Source organism: Archocentrus centrarchus, chromosome 17 (assembly GCF_007364275.1).
Source record: "Archocentrus centrarchus isolate MPI-CPG fArcCen1 chromosome 17, fArcCen1, whole genome shotgun sequence".
NCBI classification, from domain to species: Eukaryota; Metazoa; Chordata; class Actinopteri; order Cichliformes; family Cichlidae; genus Archocentrus; species Archocentrus centrarchus.
The window spans coordinates 25,602,878-25,626,178 of NC_044362.1; the positions used below are offsets into that span (position 1 = coordinate 25,602,878).

At 40.5% G+C, this 23,301-nt stretch overlaps 1 protein-coding gene across 1 annotated transcript; it reads left to right on the forward strand.

Moving 5' to 3' along the window:
* Nucleotides 1-1,795: 1,795 nt before the first annotated feature.
* Nucleotides 1,796-22,494, forward strand: LOC115795985 (protein APCDD1). Its single transcript, XM_030752154.1, has 5 exons — nucleotides 1,796-2,186; nucleotides 9,238-9,421; nucleotides 10,523-11,048; nucleotides 20,273-20,594; nucleotides 21,538-22,494. The coding sequence occupies exons 1-5, from the start codon at nucleotides 2,150-2,152 to the stop codon at nucleotides 21,999-22,001; spliced, it is 1,533 nt and encodes a 510-aa protein (XP_030608014.1). The 5' UTR covers nucleotides 1,796-2,149; the 3' UTR covers nucleotides 22,002-22,494.
* The last annotated feature ends 807 nt before the right edge of the window (nucleotides 22,495-23,301 follow it).

A 23,301-nucleotide genomic window follows, 5' to 3' on the forward strand; every position in this document is an offset into this window, starting at 1 on the left:
GCGTCCCATAATTTTGAAACACTGCCTGGAGAGGAAAAACAAGGCTCCTGCTGCCTGACAGTTCTTTGTGCCAGCTTTGTTTAGCTAAAATGAAGGGTAGTTGTCAGAATAATTACTTATTTAGGTCAAAAATTCATAGAAACGTGTGCACCTTTGCACGCTTTTCTTCTGGCAGTGGTTTAAGGGAAGGAGTTCCCCACAATGTAAGGGTCAAATCTCACCAACGTGAAGTTTTGGTGATACTTGACCATGCCACTTGAAGCTGGTTTGTCATACCAGGACATCAAATACTATTGTTCAGTTAGGTTCTAAATTGTGTACAAGATGTCCTTTGGTATCAGTGCACCTGTTCCAGTATTGCACACCTTTTATAAAATTGCAGAGTCTACATTTGAATGCTAGAGTGGTGGTGGTGGTGGTGGAATAAGTCAGTTTTTACTTTTTGCTTTTCTCCAATGTTTGGATGTTTGCACCCAAAACTACTTAATTAAGATTATGAAAAGACTGTGGTTTGGGTTAAGATACACTCCTTCACAGCATTAAAATTTAAAAATGTTGGGTTTTGCACTTGGATTGAACTAAAAGGAGAGTTTACGAGTGTCCATATGCGATGAATCATGCGTGAATGTCCTGTTTAACACTGAAGGACACAAAATGCACGAATTGACAAAACCTTCACCCTCCTGCTGCCATTTTGTAAGAAGAAACTGACAAAACAGCAGCAGCTGACACCCTGGGGATGAGACTGGGTTGATCAGTCATGTGCTGCAGTGGAGTGTGTGGTGTAATACCAAATTATTTTATTATTTTGAATATTTAAATAGATTTGGTGATTTTGCACAGATACAATCAAAGTCTGGAAGCAAATATACCACAGGTGGCTCAGCCGCCAACCTTCAGGCTGGGTGAATGACTAGGACCTGGATTGTGGCCTCGGGGTCAAAAGATCAGAGAGACAAAAGAACCGCAAGTTGAAAAGAGAGTCGGAAACTCAAGGCCAATGTTTCTCCCCATCAAACACACATGCACACACAGGCATGTGCACCCACACACAGGCATACACATGCACACACAGGCATGCACACACACACATGACAGGTGTTGTAGAAGAAAAAGGCACTGAAGCTCTGGTGTTGATTCTCCCTCCAGGCAGACAGGATGTGATGAGAAGGCGTATAATTTGAGAGCCATGGTCAAGAAAAATGTGTAGCATCCATCATGAATGATAACAAGGAACAAATGAAAGGAGGAAACAGTAAAAACTAATCTCAAACAGCACAAGAACTTTTTTCTTTTTTTAAATTTATTTACCCCTTCGTGTTCAGTGTGAGGCTTTTATAAACGTTTTTTTTTTTTTTGAGCTTGTGCAAAAAAATAAAGAAATAATAATAAAATAAAATAAAAACAGAAAAATCCCAAATTGTCTCCAATTCTGGACAATAGCTTTCTCTAATGTGGAGTGTGTTTTCTTATGACCTTACAAAGTTATCTCATTCTATACTTTTCCAAGTATCACAATATTTGAATGGCATTTAATTTTCCAGCCACATTTATTTCTAAAAGGAGAAAAATATATTGAAGCCCAAAATAAAGGAAAATGTACTCCTAAGATAGATAGATAGATAGATAGATAGATAGATAGATAGATAGATAGATAGATAGATAGATAGATAGATAGATAGATAGATAGAAAACTTGGGAAAACTGGGAAAACTTGAGCACCCTCTCCACGCCCATAAAATATCTAGATGGGCGGGGTGAGTCCAATCTCTGGACACACGTCCAAACACTCCTCCAGGGCGCAGCACACAGGACGCACAGAGAACGCGCGTAATAGTAAGCAAGCCGAGTCATTTGAACGCTGAACCACAATCTTTGATTGTTTCGGGGTGGCTTGCTGTGAAGTTTAAACTTTGATTTCCAAGTGATTCTTTGTTCTGATGCTCAAGTACCGCCGGCTTCTTATTCTCTCCTGCTTTTCGACGGTATTCTTCATATGATGCTCGGATTTTGCACAAGTGTTTTCTCCACGCCTTGCATCCAAAATGTGAGGACTTCTGTCGGAATAACTAAGGACGCTGAATAAAGGAAAGCTTGAACTCTTCGTTGTGACCAACGTGAAGCTCGTTTCATTCCAACCAAGTCTGAAATGGGGCCGTCATCTCGGCTGCTTCTTGTTTTTCTGGGTAAGAAACTTTTCCATGTGCGGTGGTGTTTGTTATTCTGAGGTTTCGTGTGGTGCAACAAGTGTCGTTTAAAACACGTTTTACTCCATGCGCGCTTCCAAACATGCTTATGTTTTATATTTGTTTTGTTGTACAAGATGTGACACTTGTAGTAAAATTTCATCCGATCATTCAAGTTCATTTATTTGGTTTGTAAACACGATTTATTTTACTAACCGTTTAAAGCACATATATGTAAGACGTGTACCTCGCAGGCCTTAAGTTCACCTCATCACACCTGCTTACATCTTTGCTTCCATTAAGGACTAACGTTGCATTAACTTATGCCTTATGCCACAGTGATGTATAAAGGTTAGGAGACAATAAAAATCTTCCCTGAGGCTGCCGGGCAGATGAAAGCTCTGGGAGAGTTAAGAGCCACTTAAAACATCCAATCCTGATGAAAACCCTGTCAGAGCAGCAGAGGATTATGGGACTGCAGTTGACCCAATCCATCTGTTGCCAGTGACAGTGGAAGGCAACATTTGGCAGCAACTTCAAATAACCTGGTTGAGATAAAAACGACATTTTGGAGTCCACTTATCCTTAAGTGTGTTTAAGTGAATCCGAACGTTCAATTAAGTGGTGCGTTATTGCAGCCTTTCAGAGTGGCAATGAAAATGCACTGTCAAACTAGATTAGAGTGCGCTGTAAATTTACTGGGGGGAGAAAAACCTCAGCATGTCTTCGGAGAGCAAAGCGGAAAGGTTTTTTTTTTTTGTTTTTAAAGGGGGGGGGGGGGGGGGGGGGGGGGGCAAGAATTGGACCCATGGAGGAGCAGCTGCTTATATTTCACCTTTTTACTGAATCTAGTCTACTGCTCGGTGGACCTCCACGGGACCCCTAAAGTTTTTTATTGTATCTGTAAATACTTATTTGCTTAACTGACAGCTTTACAGTTTAATGTTCATCTCAAAGTTGGAATTTATTTTATATCATTTTATTATTTGTGTGTGAGTTACAAACAAAATGTGCACGTTTCTCTCAACTTTCAGTGAAGTCAAAACAATACAGTAGCAATAAAAATAAATTATACCCACATCTGCTATAACCTGACTAATATTGCAACATTAGATGCCAAAACTGGCATCCTGAACTTAAACTCACAGTAAAGTTACAGTAAAAATTTTAAAGTAACTTTAAGGAAAATTAATTAAATTTAGTGGTAATGCACAAATGAAACTTGTGCAAGCATGATCGCAGGTATATTACTGACATATGATGACTGAAATAATTAAAAGGAGTTTCTAATGATAACATGAAGGTTCATAAAAACATCTGTGCAAAATAACTCAAATATAAAACCGTATCTGCTGGTGCTGTCAGTCTGCTGATACGTTGGTCTGGCTCTGCAAAAGCTGCTGTAATTTGGGGTTGCATTGGGTTGGATGCCAGTTACCAGCATTTATCAGCTGTTAAAGCGGTCTGGAAGTCAAAGAAGTTTGAGACTAACGAAACTCCAAAGATGCCAAATAATCATTGCTGTAATTGCATAGCATCAGTCAGACAATTTGCACAATGATTTCATAACAAGAGGGAGAGTTGTGAAAGTCATGCAGGCATAACTAAATGCATCAAAGTGCAGCAGCTGAAAGAAGAAAGCGGGGAAGGACGGAGGAAGTAGGAGGCACAATTTGTAGCCTAGTTTGTCTCACATCTGTATCAGCAGCCAGTGTATGAATGCAGTAAAAGTGCTGGTAGTGAAGTTTGGATCCCTTACAAAACAAACTCATCTCAAGGTCCATTTAATCACTTTTCTGGAGCTTTTATATGTAGCATGGTCTTCATCAGCAGATGGAGGTGTTGTTGTCACTGAAATGCAGATGTTCAAATTTCCTTTTTTCCTCTTGAAGGTTTTTTATTTTTTTTATTTTTTTCATGCATGTGTGTTCTAAGGTTGAGCTGCAGAGTTGTTTTTTTGAAATTCGAATTCGAATCAGATAGCGTCCAAGAAAAACCCCCCAAAAGCTTTAAAGCTTCAGAGCAGCTGCTAAATACTCTAAAATGAGACTGCAGGGGCCCTGAGAAATTCTTGTTCCATTTGTGTGTGGTCCATGTTGGTGTATTTTTTTAGGAATTAAAAAATTGAATAGTAATGATGGTGGTGATTTATTATTATTATTTTTTTTAAATTTCCTCAACATTTTTGAAAACAGTCAAGATTTAGGATTAAGCAGATTGGATAAGTGGAAGAAAATGGATGGATGGATTTATCCCAAAGGTGGAAAAAAATCTGAACTAATATAGAAAATGGAGTTTCAGACTGAAATATCTCATCAGCCTCATTACCTTGAAAATCTGTGCATACAATCATGCCCCCCCCCCCCCCCCCCCCCGAGACTGAGTCCTACTGTTCTTGATAGCTTTTCACTTGGCACCTTCATGATGTTGACAGTCATGGTTTTGAGAGAATTGTCTTGGCAACTGATGGATGAATTGGCTTGAAATTTGTTATCGATAAGCTTATCCCGCTGAGGATGAATTAAAATTGTGCCATCTTCAGGTCTTAAACTTAAGATAGAAGCAGTGACATTCCCACCAGGCTCAGCCTTCTTTGTTTAATGCTCACTGCTAGAATGCATTACACCTGCTAAACATTAGCTTTATCTGTGCCATATTACAGCCTCACAGAGCCATAAGTATGGCTGTAGCCTATTACTCTTATTCTTCTCTGAAGTTTTTATTGTTTCTTTTTTCCCCCCTTCTAAATAACCAATATATCTAAAACACAAAAACAGGGAGTCAAGTTTAGCTCATATCTTCTCTTTTCTTTGACGTTGTGTTGGCACTTCCCCCATGTAAGTGGAGTCTGACAGCTGGCTCTACTTTCTTGTTACTGAACCAAAGCAGTATTTTATGGTTTCTACTTCCTAATCTGTGCAAGTAACTTAGATAAATGTGTACTGGTGTTCAAAAAGTGCTATTTTCCTTCTGATGTCCAAGTAGAAAGTCTTCCAACACAGTCTTTTCAACAGCGTACTCTCTAACTTCCCACCTCTGTTTGTAGGTGCCCCGAAGTTCATGTGTCATTTTCTCTACCCTCTTCAATTCCTGCGTGGTCACTGCCAGACTCTGAGATAACAAGAAGAACAGTCCTTTGTCTGGTCTCTGCTCTGACAATTTAGGATTTTTCTCTTCCCATAAATGCTGTACAGTCTCGCTTCTTGTCAGGGGTCCCAGTGTTCTTACCTCACCAGTGGGATCAGGCCAACTGGAAATGTTCGCCGTGGTTTGGGGCTCTGGGAGTTTTGTGGGTGCTTTGATTTAGATAGAGCGGCAGTTTGGGAAAGTAGCAACATTGAAGGGCCAGAAAGAGTTTGAGTGGAGCCGTTCTGATTACTGCCTTCATGAGGGAAGTTTAAAAAAAAAACTACTGGAAGAAACTCACACATTCAACACTCGAATGTGTAAAGAAGGCGATGCTTGATGCCTCCTCCTTAAAAAGTAATTTTTAACAAGCTACACGTAACCTCCATATAATCATTTCCTCATTCTGAGTCTGTTTTCCATTTTGGGTAGGTTCACATTTGTCTTTGATGTAATGTAAGAAGATTTGTAACTGTGGTGCGAAACTGGTCAAAATGAAGCTCGCATTTCATTATTATCTTGATATTTGCACAGGCTTAGTTATAACACTGCTGACTCTGGATCAGGTCTGTGTAACATCATGACAGAAAGATATCAGAGATGTAATTCAGTCGTATCAAAAACCCTGACTTAAGACAACATTTATGGAGATATCTAATGGTCTTTTAATCTAACGAGTGAGCAGATTTTCACCCAAACAAAGATTTATTTTACTCCTCCTTGTTCCCAGTCTTTTGCGTAAATCAAGTATTAATGTTCGTGTGAAGAAAAGCTTTAGTACCCTTTAGAAACTCGTGAGAGATTCAGGACACTGCCGCTATACTGTTAAGAAAATTTTCCCATAAACTTCCATTCAGGATTCTTCTTAGTGCCATGTTTTTCTTATATAATGTTTCTGAACAGATTCCAAAAAACGTGATCAGATTGGGGCCACCCATTGTAGCAAATGGGCTCAAATCCCCGTTCAGTTTCCGGACTGTTTGCTGCATGTTATTCCTCTGTTTTCCACATGTTCCCTGGTTCCGCTGCTATTATGTAACAAAGGTGTAACATGCACAAAATGTAATGTACTGTTGAACTGTGCGCAAACTTGCAGCTTCCAAAAATAAAATGTTAACAGATTAAAGAGTAAAACTGTTAGAAAAGAATTGTTACAAATAGGATAGTTGTACAGCTTTGTAATAACTTAAGTTTAAGAAAACTAATATAAACTAGAAGGAGGCCCCGCTGCTAAGGCCAGTGATAAATTTTGGCCCACTCGTCTTTACAACATTGTTTCAGTTCATTGGCGTTTCAACACATTTGTTTATGCACAGCTCTCTTAAGGTCCCACCACAGCATTTAAATCTGGTCACTGTCTGGGCTTTAACTGCAACACATCGATTCTTTGTTGTAGATTTGCTGCTGTGCTTGGGGCCGCTGTCCTGTTCCATGACCCACTTTCAGCCAAACTTCAGCTGTCAGACAGATGGCCTCACATTTGACTCTAGAACACTTTGGTATACAGAGGAGTTCATGCTAAACTCAATGATGCAAGGTGCCCAGGTCCTGTGACTGCAAAACAAACCCAAATCATCACCCCTCCACCACCATGCTTGAGGTGTTTGTGCTGTTATGCTGTTTGTTTTTCTCCAAACATAGTGTTGTGCATCCTGGGTCTCATGGTGTATACTTGTGTATTCAATGGCAATAAAGGAATCTTGAATTATGGCCAGACATTTTCAACGTAGTCTCTTCTGTCCAATGGACATTGTTACAGAAGTCTCATGGCTTATTATAATATAGATATAATTTTGCAAACCTAAGCTGTGCTGCCATGTTTTTTTTTTTTTGGTTCTTTTTTTAGAGAGAAGAGGCTTTCTCCAGGCAACCCTTCCAAACAAGTCATACTTGTTCAGTCTTTTTCTAATTGTACTGTCATGAACTTTAACATTTAACATGCTAACTGAGGCCTGCAGAGTCTGAGATGCAACTCTTGGGTTTTTTGCAATTTCTGAGTATTGCACACTCTGACCTTGGGGTGAATTTGCTGGGACGTCCACTCCTGGGAAGATTGGTTGCAGTCTTGAATGTTTTGCACTTGTGAATAAACTTTCCCACTACATAATGATAGACTTCAAATTGTTTGGAACTGGCCCTTCCCAGATTAATGGGCAGCAACAATTGCTTCTCTGAGATCATTGCTGACTTCTTTCCTCCTTGAATGCTTCAGACCAGCAAACTCCCAAACAGTCTGCTTTTAAAGAGGCGCCCACACGTCCTGATCATCAGTTGATCAAGTGCATTTGGTTAGCAGCATCGGGCTGCTTCTTACCCTCTTAATTGAAGCAATAAGGGTATAGCATGGTGTAAAATGTCATGTGTTGATGTCAATTTGAGGTTCTATTTACCTAATACCCTGATACAAAAAAACCTTAGATTTGAACTCTAATCCTGCTGCAAATACTGAGACAGCAATAATCATGTATGTGCACATTCAAGATGAATATTTGTGATTTTAATGCTTCACTTTCAGTATCCAAATGTGTTAGATTCCTGTCTGGATTGCTGTTTTTCATATGTGCTCAATCCTGAACTTCACCTGCTATGAATCCTGAGGGGCTGCATAAAAGTGTTAAGTGTGCTTTGGATTATACAACCACGTCAGGTTTCCTATTTTAAATTCTCACTCACACACTGCTAGATTTTGCTCTCATCATTGTGAAAACAAGCTGTTGGCAGCCACTTGGCTCTTTATTGTGGTCCAAACCGAATACAGGTGCAAAAAACACCCCCAAGATCTTCACATATGTACACGCATTGCATGCTGCACACTGCGAAGTGGCTCGTTTGATTTTAAGGCAGCTATAGTAAAAAAAAAAGAGCGGCGTTACTAATGCCACCAGCTGAGTTGGAGGATCAAGTCTCCTTACTGTCCAGTGTTTCCACTGAGCAGTGCTGTGATGTGGTGATTTACACACAAGCCTGGACTAGCTCTCATAGGAGCTGTCTGGCTGGGTGTAAAACAGCTGGATGTAGCTTTGTTCTTCATGGAGCTTTTGGCTTCTTTTAATCAGATGGGGTTTTTTTGTCCCTCCTTCAGTGTTATTAGTCTCAAATTAAAAGCTCAGAGGCGACCACAGTAGCATTCCTGGGGATTAAATGATATTGCCAGGCAAGTCAGGTCTGATAGAAAGAATTCATGGCAAAGTCTTCATATTTCAAGGTAGATTTTGATGATATCGCAGTATTACATGGCATAAATCCTTGAGGGAATGTGAGCTTCGGGGCTTTTCTTTGGCTGCAGGCTTTTTAAGTACTTTCATTTCCGACATTTTATCCCTTTAAGCTTAATTTATTGTTTTTCCATGTGCTGCGTCAAGGGCACGCAGGCAGTGTGGGAACTGAGAATATGAATCGGTGCAATCTTCTCATTTGTCTTGGTTTGTTTTAAAGTTGTTAAAATCGGTTGTGGGAGCAGAAATTCACTAATTAGACCTTCAACCCATCTTGTGATCTGTTAATTTTCACCCATAAAGCCTCCATTCATGGCAGGTGTTACAGGTTGCTGGAATAACCATGTAATTTCTGGTGATGACATGAGTTAAAATGACGAATTTAAACCCTCTAAGCACTTCAAAGCGGCCTGGCAGATTGAAAGCATGAGGGAGACGGCTGTTTCGTTTGATGTTGGTGTAATTGGCTTTCCCAGTCGTCCTAAAAGCAGTAATTTATTAGGAGGTAAAGATTTGCCAGAATAAACAGATTCCTCGGTGGTTTATCTAGCTTTTCAACCTCAGTGACCCAAACATTTGGTGTTCAAACACTGCTCAAAGGTAAAGGTAAACAACTATTTAAAATGTAATTTTTCTATTTGAGTGTTTCGCATTTATTATTGTACGTAAAGACTCATCATCTTTGTTTGCTCACCATGTTTTCCCCACAGTTTGGGCTGAAGGTTCCTCCCTTCATTACTCAGAGAGCCGCTCAAGTCGTGTCTACCCGGAGAAGACCTTTGGCCGGTCCATCAAAGACTCTCAGTGCCAGCACATGCTGAAACACCTTCACAATGGGGCCCGAATCACTGTGCAGATGCCTCCCACCGTGGAAGGCCACTGGGTGTCCACAAGGTTGGCTTCTTTTCTATGTAACTGCCCCTAACGGTAACTTTTAGAATGACGCATTACTCTCTGGTCATTTCATTATAGTGAAAGTAGCGGTTGATGCTTATGCTAAGAAAATCTTAGCAGGAAATTATTTTTTAAAGGTGTTGCTTGTTGCTGCATTTGTGGCAGTTTGAGGTCAGTGGCAGAATTTTTTTTTTTTTTTTTTTTTTATTTTAGGAGGATAAGACAGTTAAACAAAACAATTCATTATCATTTTCTAACCCCTTCAATTTTACTGATGTCAATATTTTTGACCCATGTACACTTGATTCTTCAATCAGTCAATTCTTGGGAGCTCCATGAGCTTTATTATAACTTTTTTGGTATTAAAGCTTTACTATCACTGTGAGCCAATATGTGTTCACCAACCCCTTGCAAACAACAGGTTTGAACAGCAGGTGGATGGGGCTTTTGCGCTCACTGCTAGAGCTGCGTGGCTGGGATGACTATATTAGGGATGACCACTCTTACAGATATTATACAGAGCCAAGGCAAGGAAAAAACTGCCTGAAACCAAGCACTTAGTAGTTGTTTGAGTGCTCTTGCCTGGTTTGCTCGTACATAAATTGACCTCATAATTTGAAACTTTGGGCATGTTTAACATGAACATCGACTACTGTCACAGTGTGTACATGTATATCACAGTAAAAGGAAAAGTATCATAGGTCCCTTTTAAATTGTTTTGTGATCCTTGGCTAATATCAAGGAAATTAAATCACAACACATGTGAAACTAATGCTTAGTGGCAGCCTCAGGTCTCACATGTCTGAGCTTCTTTGAATGAACCAGCAAAGAGAAATTTTCAAAATTTGTAGAACTAGGTCGTGTAAGGTTTCAAGTCTCTGCAAATTGTTTTTGGTTGATTTTTCCTCTCAGAAGAATGAATGGATTCCTGTAAGATACAGACAAAAAAAAAATATTACTGGTTGACACTAGTCAGCTTTCCACTCGGGTAAATTACTACAGACATGCTGCTGGTTAAAGTCAAGGCAAGGAACAAAAATACTACTCAGCTCTTCACATGAACGTGAATGTTTTGAAACGGCCATCTGTCCTCTTTTGCAGCTGTGAAGTCAGACCAGGCCCAGAGTTCCTGACACGCTCCTACAGGTTTTACCCCAACAACACCTTCCAGGCTCACCAGTTTTACTATGAGGACAACCATTGCACCAAGCCCACTTACACGCTGGTAATTCGGGGCCGACTGCGCTTGCGCCAGGCCTCCTGGATCATCCGCGGTGGCACAGAGGCAGAGTACCACCTCCATCATGTCCAGATGGTGTGTCACACAGCCACCGTGGCCAAAGAGCTGAGCCAGAGGCTCAACCGCAGCTGCCGAGGGGCAGTGAAGGGCGCCTGGGAACCCAACATGATGTACGAGCTGGTGAGCGAGGAGGGTGGCTACGATTGTTCCAGAGAGCTTAACTTTGCCATGCATGAGCTGCAGCTGCTGAGAGTAGAAAAGCAGTACCTGCACCACAACCTGGATCATCTGGTGGAAGCGCTGTTTCTAGGAGACATACACACTGACCCATCACAGAGGTTGTACTACAAGCCATCCAGCTACCAGACCGCCCTGCAGAATGCCAAGGCAAGTGCCTAATGATCCTCTCGCACTTAGAGCTTAGTAGAATGGCGGTAATATGTAGTTTTAGGTTCTCTTATAGAGCAAAGTTTGTCCACCGATGGGTCACAAGATGAAACTTTGAGCAAACTATTGAATGACATGCCCTTATAATTTTGTATAAATCTTCATTCCATAACTTTTCATAGTAACATGGCCTTAAAAGTCTATAACTTTAACTTCTCACCTTGATGTAGGGATATGTAGGTATACTCCTGTACTCCAGCAAAATATGTTGGCTGTGGTTAAATGCACAACATTCATTAGTGATGCTGAACATGGTCAAAGGTTAAAAAGCTTGAATTTTTTTCAATGAAGCCATGGTGAGACTGTATATAAAAGATGGCCATAACCACCATGACAGCACTTATCTTTTCGTGAAGTCCCGTCATGAAGACTCGAGCTGAGCATCATCTCTGTTGACACCTTCGTGTTTTGAAACTGGACATAATGAGGGAGGAGTGGATAGACTGAGAAACGGACATACACTGTACCCTCACATGGTATTTATGTGAGGGTGACCTGTTTTATCCCCTTTTTTGACTCTAGTGGGGACCATAGTTTACAAAATGAATATTATGTTGTATTCAATAAGGTTTGAAAACTAGCAACTGACACCATAGGACAATGTTTGTCATAGAAAAGGGTGCCAAAGGGATCATTTTCCCATGGGTTTCTATGCAACCAGGGTTCTTTTTGAAACCACAAGTCTCCCCCTTCTGGCCACTGGAAAGAATGTCCACATTGGTTTCACATTTCATATCTGGAAGCTGCTTCCATCTTTTATCCACAGTCTGTGGTTAAGTCACCAAATTTCAGCTCATTGTGAGGGGACTGTATTTATTTATTTATTTATTTTAAAGTTGGTAAGTGGGGATTATGTTGAAGTTTGTAGCCGTGCAGAATCTCTGCTAGTAACAACAGCTAATACCTGTAGGGGGCAGCCGACCCACTGTGCAAGACCCCTGACATATGAGTAGGAATCTCTAGTTCAGCGCCAGGGGCGAGAACTCTTCCCACCGAGAAACTTGACGTTTGTGTTTGTTGGAACGTTCGAACAAGCCGAGGTAGGGTTTTGTTTTCTGTCCCGAGCATGGGGGGGGGCTCAGTGTGCAACCTCAGCTGAACTCCACCCCTGCTGTGTTGACCCTCCACACCACAAAGACCACACACGCCAGAAAGATATGAGTTGACCTTAAAAACATACGTTTTAATTGGGGATTTATCCAGTGGAGAGACCTAAGCAAACTGTCTTACTAATTTTGTTTATTGTGTTTTAGAGAGGGAACTAGTGGGTTTTTTTTTTTTTTTTTTTTTTTTTTGGGGGGGGGTTGTTCTTTTAAAAAAGAAAAAAAAAAAGTTGTTATTCTGTTGAGTTATTGTTGTACAATCTGAATTATTCTGAGGTGGTTAAGCCACCTGTCTGTCGTACCCAACCCACATCTATTTAGAAAACCGTAATCCGTGTTAGGATCTCTGTGTAAGTCAATAATCTTGAGCTTAGACCTTTGCACACTAAATATTTGTAGTGATGGAAACCAGAAACTATGTACATACTGATTTCATCTCTGCTCAGCTTACGGGTTGTAATTTCTGTATTTACACTGCTGAACAGGAGTTTCCCGCTGGCTGAAACCCTAGAGTGATGTTTTCACTGTCACCCTCTACAAAGATTACAATGAAATCCTGTTCAGGTCCACTGTCCAAATAAACATTCATTTGTATGGGGATGATGGGTCTTGGTGTTGCTGATCATAATGTAAACAGTGTGTGGAGTGAGGAGCTGTGATCAAACAAGCTCCCCTGTGGCGCTGTAATGACCAGAACTTGCTCTCCTTAAGCCCCTCTGGCCTGCAGAGGTGCAATGTGAAACCAAGCCTATCTCTGGGAGCAATCAACATGTGGTATTCCTAGAATTTGGATTGATGCAGCCATATGAATTATTCCAGCAACCACATACCAGCTCCGATCTCACGCGTGCCTGAGGCTCAGTTCAGTCTGTTGCATGTGCTCGGTTTGTATTCGGTCTTTTAGGAATAAAAAGGAAGTTGGGGTGTTGGTGCAACTTTCAAACTTACAGTTAATCATACAGTTGTAGTCTTGAAGGGGGGAAAAAAAAAGAATTTCTTCAGATAAGTTTTGTTTGTCACTTTGATTTCTGCTACCACTCCAGTTTAGTTAATGTCTGTGGAACTCAGTTTTTAAATAACTTTTGAAAATTCTCTTCCCTAAAACACTGCCAATCTTCTTGTGTACTTTCAAAATGTCATGCTGTCAAGTTTTAACAGGGACCGTTTCTTTGCCAGAAATCAGTTCCAATAAAACGCTTCAGTGTGTTCTTCAGCTTACAGAATAACAAAGATGGTCTTTATTTGGATGTATGTAACATTTTGATTAGTGCAGCTTTTAAGAAATTAAGAATGGTATTTCTGTTGCACAAAGACACCTTTTTAGGGATGAACAGAAGATTGACGATCACTGCAGTTCCACTCATCTTTAAACCATTTTAATCAGATATAAACTGGATGTAACTGAGACTAATGCTTAATTGTGTCCATTTGTGTATATATTTGCCTGTGGAGAGGGGGTTTCAACCAACATAAACAAGCGTCCATCCTCCAAAATCTCAACTGCATGGTGCTCAACGTGGATGACGCTGTACGCTGGTCAAATGCTGACTGGTTGGCAAGCTGGAACAGGGAAGGAAGTGAAAGAACTTCACTCTTCTCTGCGGCTGCCTGATGGACCAGTAACAGCATTAGCAAGAGTAGCCTATAGACTGGTTGTACCACGTATTTTTGACACTGCCCCCATCTGACAACAGACACTCGCTGCAGGTGGATGGGCAGTCCATAGCCGCTAACAGACTGCCAACGCACAGCCACCACTGAGCCATAATTTCCCCTTAAAAGATGAAGCCAGTGTCAAAGTGTGTTAAACCTGCATTCTTTCTAATGGCCAAGAGGGGGCGCTTCCTCTGGTCGCAAATAGAAATCTGATTGCATAGAAATCTATTACAAAATGACCCTAGAACGTAATTGTTTGTTTCCGCTCTTATTGAACATGACATGATGCTTGTCTTGTAAATTATCGTCCCATTTAGAGTCAAATATGACTCCATGATCAAGTGGTAAACGCATTCACCACATACACGAAAGACCCCTGGTTGGAGATCGGGTGGCGACACAAACCCAGCTTCAGGAACTCACAAGCCGATATACTTGTAGCTCCCAAGCCCAAATCAAACGTGCAGCTCCACCTGCTGTGGTGGTCGCTTGGTAAATATGGGAGCAGCTGAAACTACCAGTCCCATTTAGACTAGACTGGACAACGTGCATACTGTAAAGTTTTAATAGTTTAAAAAAAATTGAGAATAAATTCTCGTAAACTCCACTGTATTTAAGTAAAAACCAAAATCTTGAATGTGGATATAACACAAATCTACATTACAAGTATTGTTTTTCAAGTCATTTTACAGCAACATTCAGTTTTGTTTTTTTGTCATCAGTTACAGTAAATTAGGTTTTGAATTGTATATTTTCTTGGTGAAGCAGCAGTACAGAATACCACCCTCCTTTCCTACTCAAAAAGCACTTAACTGGACCATCTCTTGATTTTGTAATGGTTTATTTTCTAGGATTTTTTTTTTTTTTTTAATTGCCATGGTGACGATCCAATCCATTAATCTTGAGTAGTGTACCCAGGGCTGGTCCCAGGCCAGAACATTTGCTGGTGCCAGCACGTTCATTTGTGGTTCCTGGGTGGAACTCAGCAACTCAGCAGTGATGCAAGAACGAAGCAGGGGCCTTTTTTTTTTTTTTTTTTTACATTTCCTGTCGCCCTGGCTCATTGCTGCGTCGCTGAGGCGACGTAATGACCACTTGATAATGATCCTTGTTAGGAAGGGATCTGTGGTTTTACATTGTTGCTTTTTAAGTGTTTTGTTGGTCATTTTGTGTGTCCACTTGCAGATCTGTGCTTTCTCTATCTTGATTTTGTGTTTCTGTCTGTTTTGAGTCTGTAACTATCTTGAAATACACTTAAAACCTGCGCTATAAAGCCAGATAAGTGTTTATTATGAATTTCCAGGAAGTTCCCTTACAGAAGGGATGCTGCTGTAACTAGAAGACACTTTAAAAAAAAAAAAAAAAAGAAGAAAAAAAAACATCAGTGGTGTCTGTTTTGCCGACAGGTCCTTACAGAAGGGTTTTTAAAGTCTGATGTGGTTTCAGTTTCTCATAAAATATTTGCTTCTGGACATCATCTTCCCCTGAACTATGGCGGTAATGCTTAGAAGTCCCAAATGGAAGAATTCAGCTCTAATGCTCCTTTATCTGCCATGGCTTGGATTGCACCTTATTTGTGCTTCACTTCTGTCCAGTATAGTAAAAAATGAAATAAAAAAAAAAAAAAGTCACTTGTGTGCAGCAAGAGTAGTAATATCCCCCCCCAACCCCCCTTCATTTCCCCCTTTTTCTTCATTTCCAGTAAAGTTATAAAATGCTTTGCTTCTAGCAAAAAGTGCATCCAGCTTTTCATGGCAACTCGGACACTGTAGATGCACTGCAGAAAAGAAGCCTGCCTGCTAATGATTTCCTGTTAAATACAAAGTCGTTGTTCATTTACAGCACAGCTGCACTGTCACGGTGAAAATCCAAAATACGCACTCAAAATAGTTTGCAGCAGTTTTTAGTTGAGAATGTGTTTATCCACATGTTTAACAGGGAACTACTCTGAGGTAGTTGCCTATTATTTAATTGTAGTTTTTGACTGAACAAGCTCATTAACTCAGAAATGTTCTCTACTTCCACCTGCTTAGCTGCAAGTAGTATTTAAACATTTAACACATGCTTTATAACACTAGATTATTATATATGCAGAATTAGGGTACAGTATTTATAATTGTAACTAAATTCAGGGTTGGAGAGAAGAAATTGGAGAAAGAGTTGGAAATTTATATTAATTTGGGCGTGGGGGCGTTACAATCTGGACTGTGGCTAAGATGATCCCTGTCAGGTCTGTGCACTGGAGATTTTTTTTTTGTTTGTTTTTACTCAAAAGGTACAACCATTAAATTAGCTTCATCTCCATCTTCTTCATGTTCCCCTTTTCTTCTTATCATTACAGCTCCCTTTAGGAGTTTAGGTGTTGCCACAGTAGCTCATCTGCCACCATCTCTCCCTCTCCTTGACATTCCCCGTCACCAACTCTCTGCATGTCCTCCTTCACTACATCCATAAATCTTTTATGTGGTCTTTGTTTCCTCCTGCCTGGCAGCTCCATGTTCAGCATCCTTTGTCCAGTATATCCACTATCCCTCCTCTGCACATGTTCAAACCATCTCAGCCTTGCATCTGTCTCCAAACCGAGCAGCCTGAGCTGTGTCTCTGATATTCTCATTTCTAATCCTGTACAAACTGGTCACTCCCAACAAAAATCTTCACCTCTGCCTCCTGTCTCTAAACCAAACATCATAGCAGGTCTCACTACCATCTTGTAAACACTCCACTCTGCCTGGACTCTCCTCTTCACCTCTTGTGTACTGTTCGTACTTCTACTCCTTGCAGCTTCACTGGTACACCTGTCTCCCTCTCATTCACACACATTCACACACACACTCATTTCTGCTGACTTTAATTCCTCTTGTCGCTGCCTCTCCAGGCTCTCTTCCACCTGCTCCCCACTCACTACAGATCACAATGTCATCTGTGATCATCGTGGTCCATGTAGCAGCCTGCTGCTCCTGTTAACCGTTTTTACACATTGATAAATATAAAGGAATTTGGAAAAAAAGATTAAAGAACCAAGTAAAATAACTTTCAACTTTCAACTGTAGAGCTGTTTCCACTAATCAAGATAGAAAAAAATCATTAATAGTCCTTTTGTGAATGAGATCATCTGTGATTCGAGCCTCTCCTCCTGGTATGTATAAATTTTACTCTTTATGTGGAGGTGGGAAATAAACTCCCTGAGTGGATTATCTGTCTTTGTCCATTCTCCAATCTGAGCTTTTCATGCCCCCACTGTTTATATTTTTTAATGATCACCATTACAACAGTTAAATATTGCTATATTAATCGCATTTGCCAATTCAAACAGCCTTTTATGGTTGAAGCTCTGGGCTTGTAATGTCATTTTGTTTGATTTGCATTTAGAGATAACGTTATCAGGAAAATAAATGAGAAAATGAAAAAAAACAAAGCACACCCTGCACTGGTTTAAATCATCAGTAGTATCCTGATATATGGGGGGAGATTGGTATCAGTAGGAGGAGGACATGTTCATTGTTAGGCCAGACAGGAAGTCTGTGTTTTATGGGCTTTGAGTCCCTCCAGATACAAAACATTTTCCACACCTGCAACTGAAACTCTCCTGATTCCTGATTTTTCTCATGTCCACACATATATGTGCTAAAACATACACACATGCTGTATTTTTTTTTCTTTCCATATGCATTTCTTACCCATATACATACACACAATAAGTACACAACCTTAAAAGCACACTGTGCTCTCACACACATACACTGGTGGATTCACAGGAGGCCTCCCTTCCAGTCGTCCCATTAACCTCTCGCTCCGAGGCGGTTACAGAGCTGCACTGGGATTATCTCATCTGCAGGATGTAGTGATGCTCCAGCTTTTTCTCCTTGTTTTACCATTCTCCATTTTCTTTCTTTTTTAAATTTCCCATAAATCTCACGCAGGCAAAATGCTGTCCTGGAAAAGAATGATTGAGTTGAGGAGGTCAGGTCTTAAATTTTGACCACCCTCAAATAACACAAACTCAATTGCCTCCCTGGAGTTCAGTCTTTGGAAGAGATTTTGTGGAATATGGGATGTAGATTTCCAACTCTAAGTCCCAGCTGCCCTGTCTGTGGACACATGCTGCTCTACTTGACTAGTGATATTAACTGAATATGATTAAATGTCTTTTATGCATTTATAAACCTGTAAAGGTACGCTGCAGTGATGTTTGTGAGAGGCATTAGAGTTCAGTAGTTCATTAAGTAGTCCAGAAATCTCTCACTGTAACACAATGTGTTCTCTTTGGCTCCAAACACTCCAGAGGTTCGGACTGAATGAAATAGTTTCCTCACTCACCTCTGAACACATTCCAGCCATGCTGTGTGAATTTCACGAAAGCGTGCACTGATGGGTTGAAATGTTTTCAGGACAAACAGTGAATGTGCCTTCCTTTCAGTAGCAGGGTAAACTTTGCTTTTTTTTTGAACGGTCTACACTCTCATAAGATTGATTGATTGCTTCATAAATGTTTTACTGTAAAACTTTCAGAGCCTCTTGCTCTGGAGCCCCAAAATGTTCTCGACATCAACCACCTGTAAAAATGCAAATGTTGGATGCAGTTGGACCATAGACCATGTAAAAGATGGACGTAACCACTGTGTCACCCACTGGTTTGTGAACTCCTTTATGAAGCCTCAAGCTGAGAGTTTTTTGTGGTTTGAACTCAGACATAATTAGTGAGGGATGGTTCTCCGGCAAAGTGTCGTGCGCACTTTGCTGGAGAGTTGTTTGCCAATTTAGACGCAATATAACCACTGACGTGTATTTCCGACTGGTCTTTTTAAGTGTTTTGTTGGTCATTTTGTGTGTCCACTTGCAGATCTGTGCTTTCTCTATCTTGATTTTGTGTTTCTGTCTGTTTTGAGTCTGTAACTATCTTGAAATGTCTTTCATGCATGTCTTAAGCAGTGTCCACTTATGAAATGATTAGCTCATCATCGTTGTCACTGGCATAAGTTTAAGATCTGGAATACATAGGTATCCTCTCATATAGTCCCCGCTTTGCAGTATATTTACACCAATCCTCACAGTCAGAATCAGTTTAACTCAGGACACAGTACCCACCCACTTGGTTCAGCCAACGGTTGTTTGGACTGTCATCATCCATAACATGTCATCAATTGCCAGAATCCATTTTGACATCCCATGACCTCTGGAGGCCACAGTCATTAGTCTCCTCCTGTGTGTACATCCCTTTAATCACATGGTATATCCCACAGAGAGCAATGAAGAGTTTATTGTTCAAGCGATAAGATTATGTTCAGTACTTCCTTTTATATTTGTTTGTATTCTTGATTTCCATCCCCCCTAAAACATTTGCAATGCAGATTTTTTTTTTTTTAAGTGTATTGTTTACTTTTTTTCTTTTTTTTTTTTTTTTTAGTTTTTTAGTTTTGTTTCCTTGAGAGACTTTTTTTTTTTTTTTGTGCTTTCATGTTTATCAGAATCCTTCTTTCACATCTGTACAAATATTTGTCAGAATAAAAATTTAAACTATATTAAAGAAAAACACTAAAACCTAACACAAAATTCAATCCAAAGGGAACTGTTTGTGACTGGTTGGTGATTTCAGTGCGTATTTGAGAGCTGGGTGGTTACGCTGAGCAGCAGCCTCACTTTTATGGACATCTGAGTTGATGTTGGAAAGTCCACGTTAGCAACCATTCATGCATTGTTTTTCTTGGCCTTCATGCCAAGAAAAATAATTATACAGCAGTTTGCGTGGCTTCTCAGGTGGTTGAATACATTAGTTGTGTTGCTTTGGGTTACAGACACACAGCACTCTTTGCATGATTTTTCTTGGTTAACATCACACGCTAAAGCTGAAGTATTTCCATACATGAAATCATGATCCTCTTTGAGGGACAAATTCTTAATGTTTTTGCTTTGCCAGACATCTGATTTCTGCTGTACATCTGTCTTTTAATGCAGTGTTACTCAACCAGAGTAGTCCAGGAAGCTTCAAGCTGAGCTCTGCAGGAAACAGCTGTGATGGCACATGAAAGGCACATCGTCAGGCAGTGATTTAGGGAGCACCTTATTATTTATTTTTGCATTTTAAATAGCAGAAAATAGCATTTTTAATGTTGCTCGCACATGCTCATTTAGTTGTGGGAAGCCACAATTGTGACTGAGATTAAAACTGGATGCATTGTGCAGTCCTAGTTTGCATGTTTTCAGTTTATTTAACTCACCAGTGTTGACATTTCATAATAGCTTTATTTTATTAGTGAGAATATTTGAGTCAGAATCATTTGATAGTTTTGGACTGAGCAGCTGCAAAAAGATCTTTTACTGATTAAGAGTGCTAGTAAAACTTATTATTATTATTATTATTATTATTATTATTATTATTATTATTATTATTATTATTATTATTTTCAGAATCACGACCAAAGCTGCATCGCCTGTCGTATCATTTACCGCTCGGACGAGTTCCACCCTCCCATCCTGCCGCCACGGGCGGACCTGACGGTCGGGCTGTACGGTCAGTGGGTGAGCCAGCACTGTGAAGTTCGCCCAGAGGTCCTCTTCCTGACCCGCCACTTCATCTTCCACGATAACAACCACACCTGGGAGGGCCACTACTACCACTACTCGGACCCCATCTGTAAACACCCCACCTTCACCATCTACGCCCGCGGGCGCTACAGCCGAGGGCTTCACTCCACCCGCGTCATGGGCGGAACAGATTTTATCTTCAAAGGTAATTGACTGGTGTCCTCACATTTTACTGTAATAGTGTTTGTTAAAAATACAAATAGACCCTAATTTGACTGTTTACTGTTGGCTTTAATTAAGTCTGTCAGGAACACTTTCAAACCGAAGGATGTGCTTTAAAATCAAATGTCCCTTTTCTCAAGTACATCTTCCAGCAGAAAAAAAGAGTTTGAATGGCACATCATTTCAAGCCTTCAGGTCTGTATCTACCACTTGGAGACAGTATAAAAGATGGACAGAGCTACTGTGGTGGGTTTGTGAAGTCCTGCTTTGAAGCCTCAAGATTAGCATTTCCATTGTCGCCATCTTGGTGTTTTGAAACCTGATGTGAGTGGGAGAGTGAGGCCCTTCTGTGTTGGCATCACTTTTTAGAAAAAGAAGGTACCAGCACTCTCTGGTGATCAGAGTACTACTTCTCTCCCATGTTTCTTTAAGATGGAACACCCTGTATATCTTCAAAGATTTGGGGTTCAGCACACTGTTACTTTGTATCCTGGACAGGCTTCATTTTTTTAAGACCAAGAAGCAATGCGCATCTTTTATACTGTCTGTGCACAGAGGTTTCAACAAGTAATATCTGTGTGACAAAAGCTCAGGCTGCTTCAAAAGTTGTGTTTCCAAGAATTTGGCTGTGTGTGATGTCAGTTGTATCAGACTCAGAGCTCTGGCTGTGAGAACAGCAGCTCCACCACCTGCTGTTCAGACCTTCTGCTTCAGCAAAGTTGGCTTAAAAAGAGAGGAAATAAAATATTTTGAAAAAGGATGAAATTAGGGGCTCACCACAGACCCAGTGCAAGATAAATATCTATGACTTTGAACTGTGAATCACCCAAAGCTACTCTGGTAGTCTGGGTATAAAAAAAAAAAAATAGAAGTTGGAAAAAGCATAATAAGATCCCTTTTAAAGGTCTTGTGTCTTCTTCTTTTAGTGAACCACATGAGAGTGACTCCCATGGACTTAGCCACCACCTCCCTCCTCAATGTCTTCAACGGTAATGAGTGTGGAGTACAGGGGTCATGGCAGGTCGGGGTGGAGCAGGATGTCACAGTAACCAATGGCTGCGTAGCGTTGGGCATCCGGCTGCCTCACACGGAGTACGAGCTCTTCCGCATGGAGCAAGATGCCCATGGACGCTACCTTCTCTACAATGGCCAGCGCCCCAGCGACGGCTCCAGTCCGGACCGCCCTGAGAAGCGGGCCACCTCCTACCAGATGCCCCTGGTGCAGTGCTCATCAAGCAGCCAGCCATCAGATCCCAACCAAGGAAATGACGCAGACAGGCCTGTGCCGCGCCATAACGACTGCACGGGATGGCACAGAGGCTGCCAGAAATGCATCGCTGTGGCCATTGCCGCGTTTGTTACTGCTCTGCTTCTCTTCAGGCAAAGCTAGAGAGCACAAAGACATGACAGAAGAAGAGTTTGGATTTATGAGAGAACCCTGAGGGGCTCACGGAGACTGCATAAGTAGACTACGTTTACATTTGTTTTAATAGGTAAAGGATCATAAAAACTGGTCCCTGAACCTCTGAACTCTTTACCAAAGACTTGAGACTGCTGCACCGCAGAAACTGCACTTTAGAGTGGAACCAAAGACCGACCTGTGTTTCTACAAGCATACAACGATGTCTTTATATCCACACAGACATGAGAATATGTTTTATATGAGCTATTTACCTACAACTATCAAATCAAGCTTCTTTTTTTTTTTAACTGCATAGAGAACCACACTCATGCATCAAAACATTTCTCTTCCTGACTTTTAGTTTGTCACCATTTACACTAAAATGTACTTAATGTGTAAAAACTTTTTTTTTCCTACATATAGCTTTGAAGTATGGTGATGTCAGCAGCAGGTATCGGCCTTGTGTTCCAAGTAATGATCATGCTGTTGTCTTGAATTAAATAAAAAGCTTTCATGTGCCAACAGTTATCCTCCGTGTAATCTAGAGAGATGTTTTATTCCCTCACCGCTCAAACAGCTGCATCCTCGCTGGCAGACACTCGACCTTGAGTCCAATGAGGCTGTTTATGCAATGCAATACAGGGAATAGTTTTGTTTAATCAGCAGTCAAACATTCAAAGAATTTCAGTCCATATGACTGGGAAACTGGACTGAGGAAATATTTGGCATTTTCTGCTTGAAAAATAACCTTAAAACTGGCAGTATGATGAGGTACCTGTACCTCTATCTATACTTCATCATACTGCCAGTAATTTCTAACAAATCAATACTATAATAATTACCATCAATGTAACTGCAACTTAAATGTTTCATCTACAAGGAAAAATAAATCTAGTTCTCTGATTCACAAATGCCAAAAACAGATTTTTGAAATGGTAATGCTGTTCACAGAACAAACTGAGTGAAACCAAAAGTAACATACTAGAGTTATTTTATGGTCTCAAATGAGCAAGCATTTTCATGCATTTTTAATTCAATTACTTCATAATTAACTCTCGCACATCACTGATGAGGTACCATAATTGCACAGCATTACCCCAGCAGCAAACTGCCGCACTAAAAATTTCGCACATCTGCACATTTCTGTAAAGGAAAAATAACTAGATAGGTCAATATGATTTTTGGACAATGGCAGTTTTTTGTTTGTTTTGCTTTTGAACAGCAATCCAGTGGATTTTTAAATCAAACTAATATCTGACTTTCAGCTTTAATTCAAGGGCTTTAATAA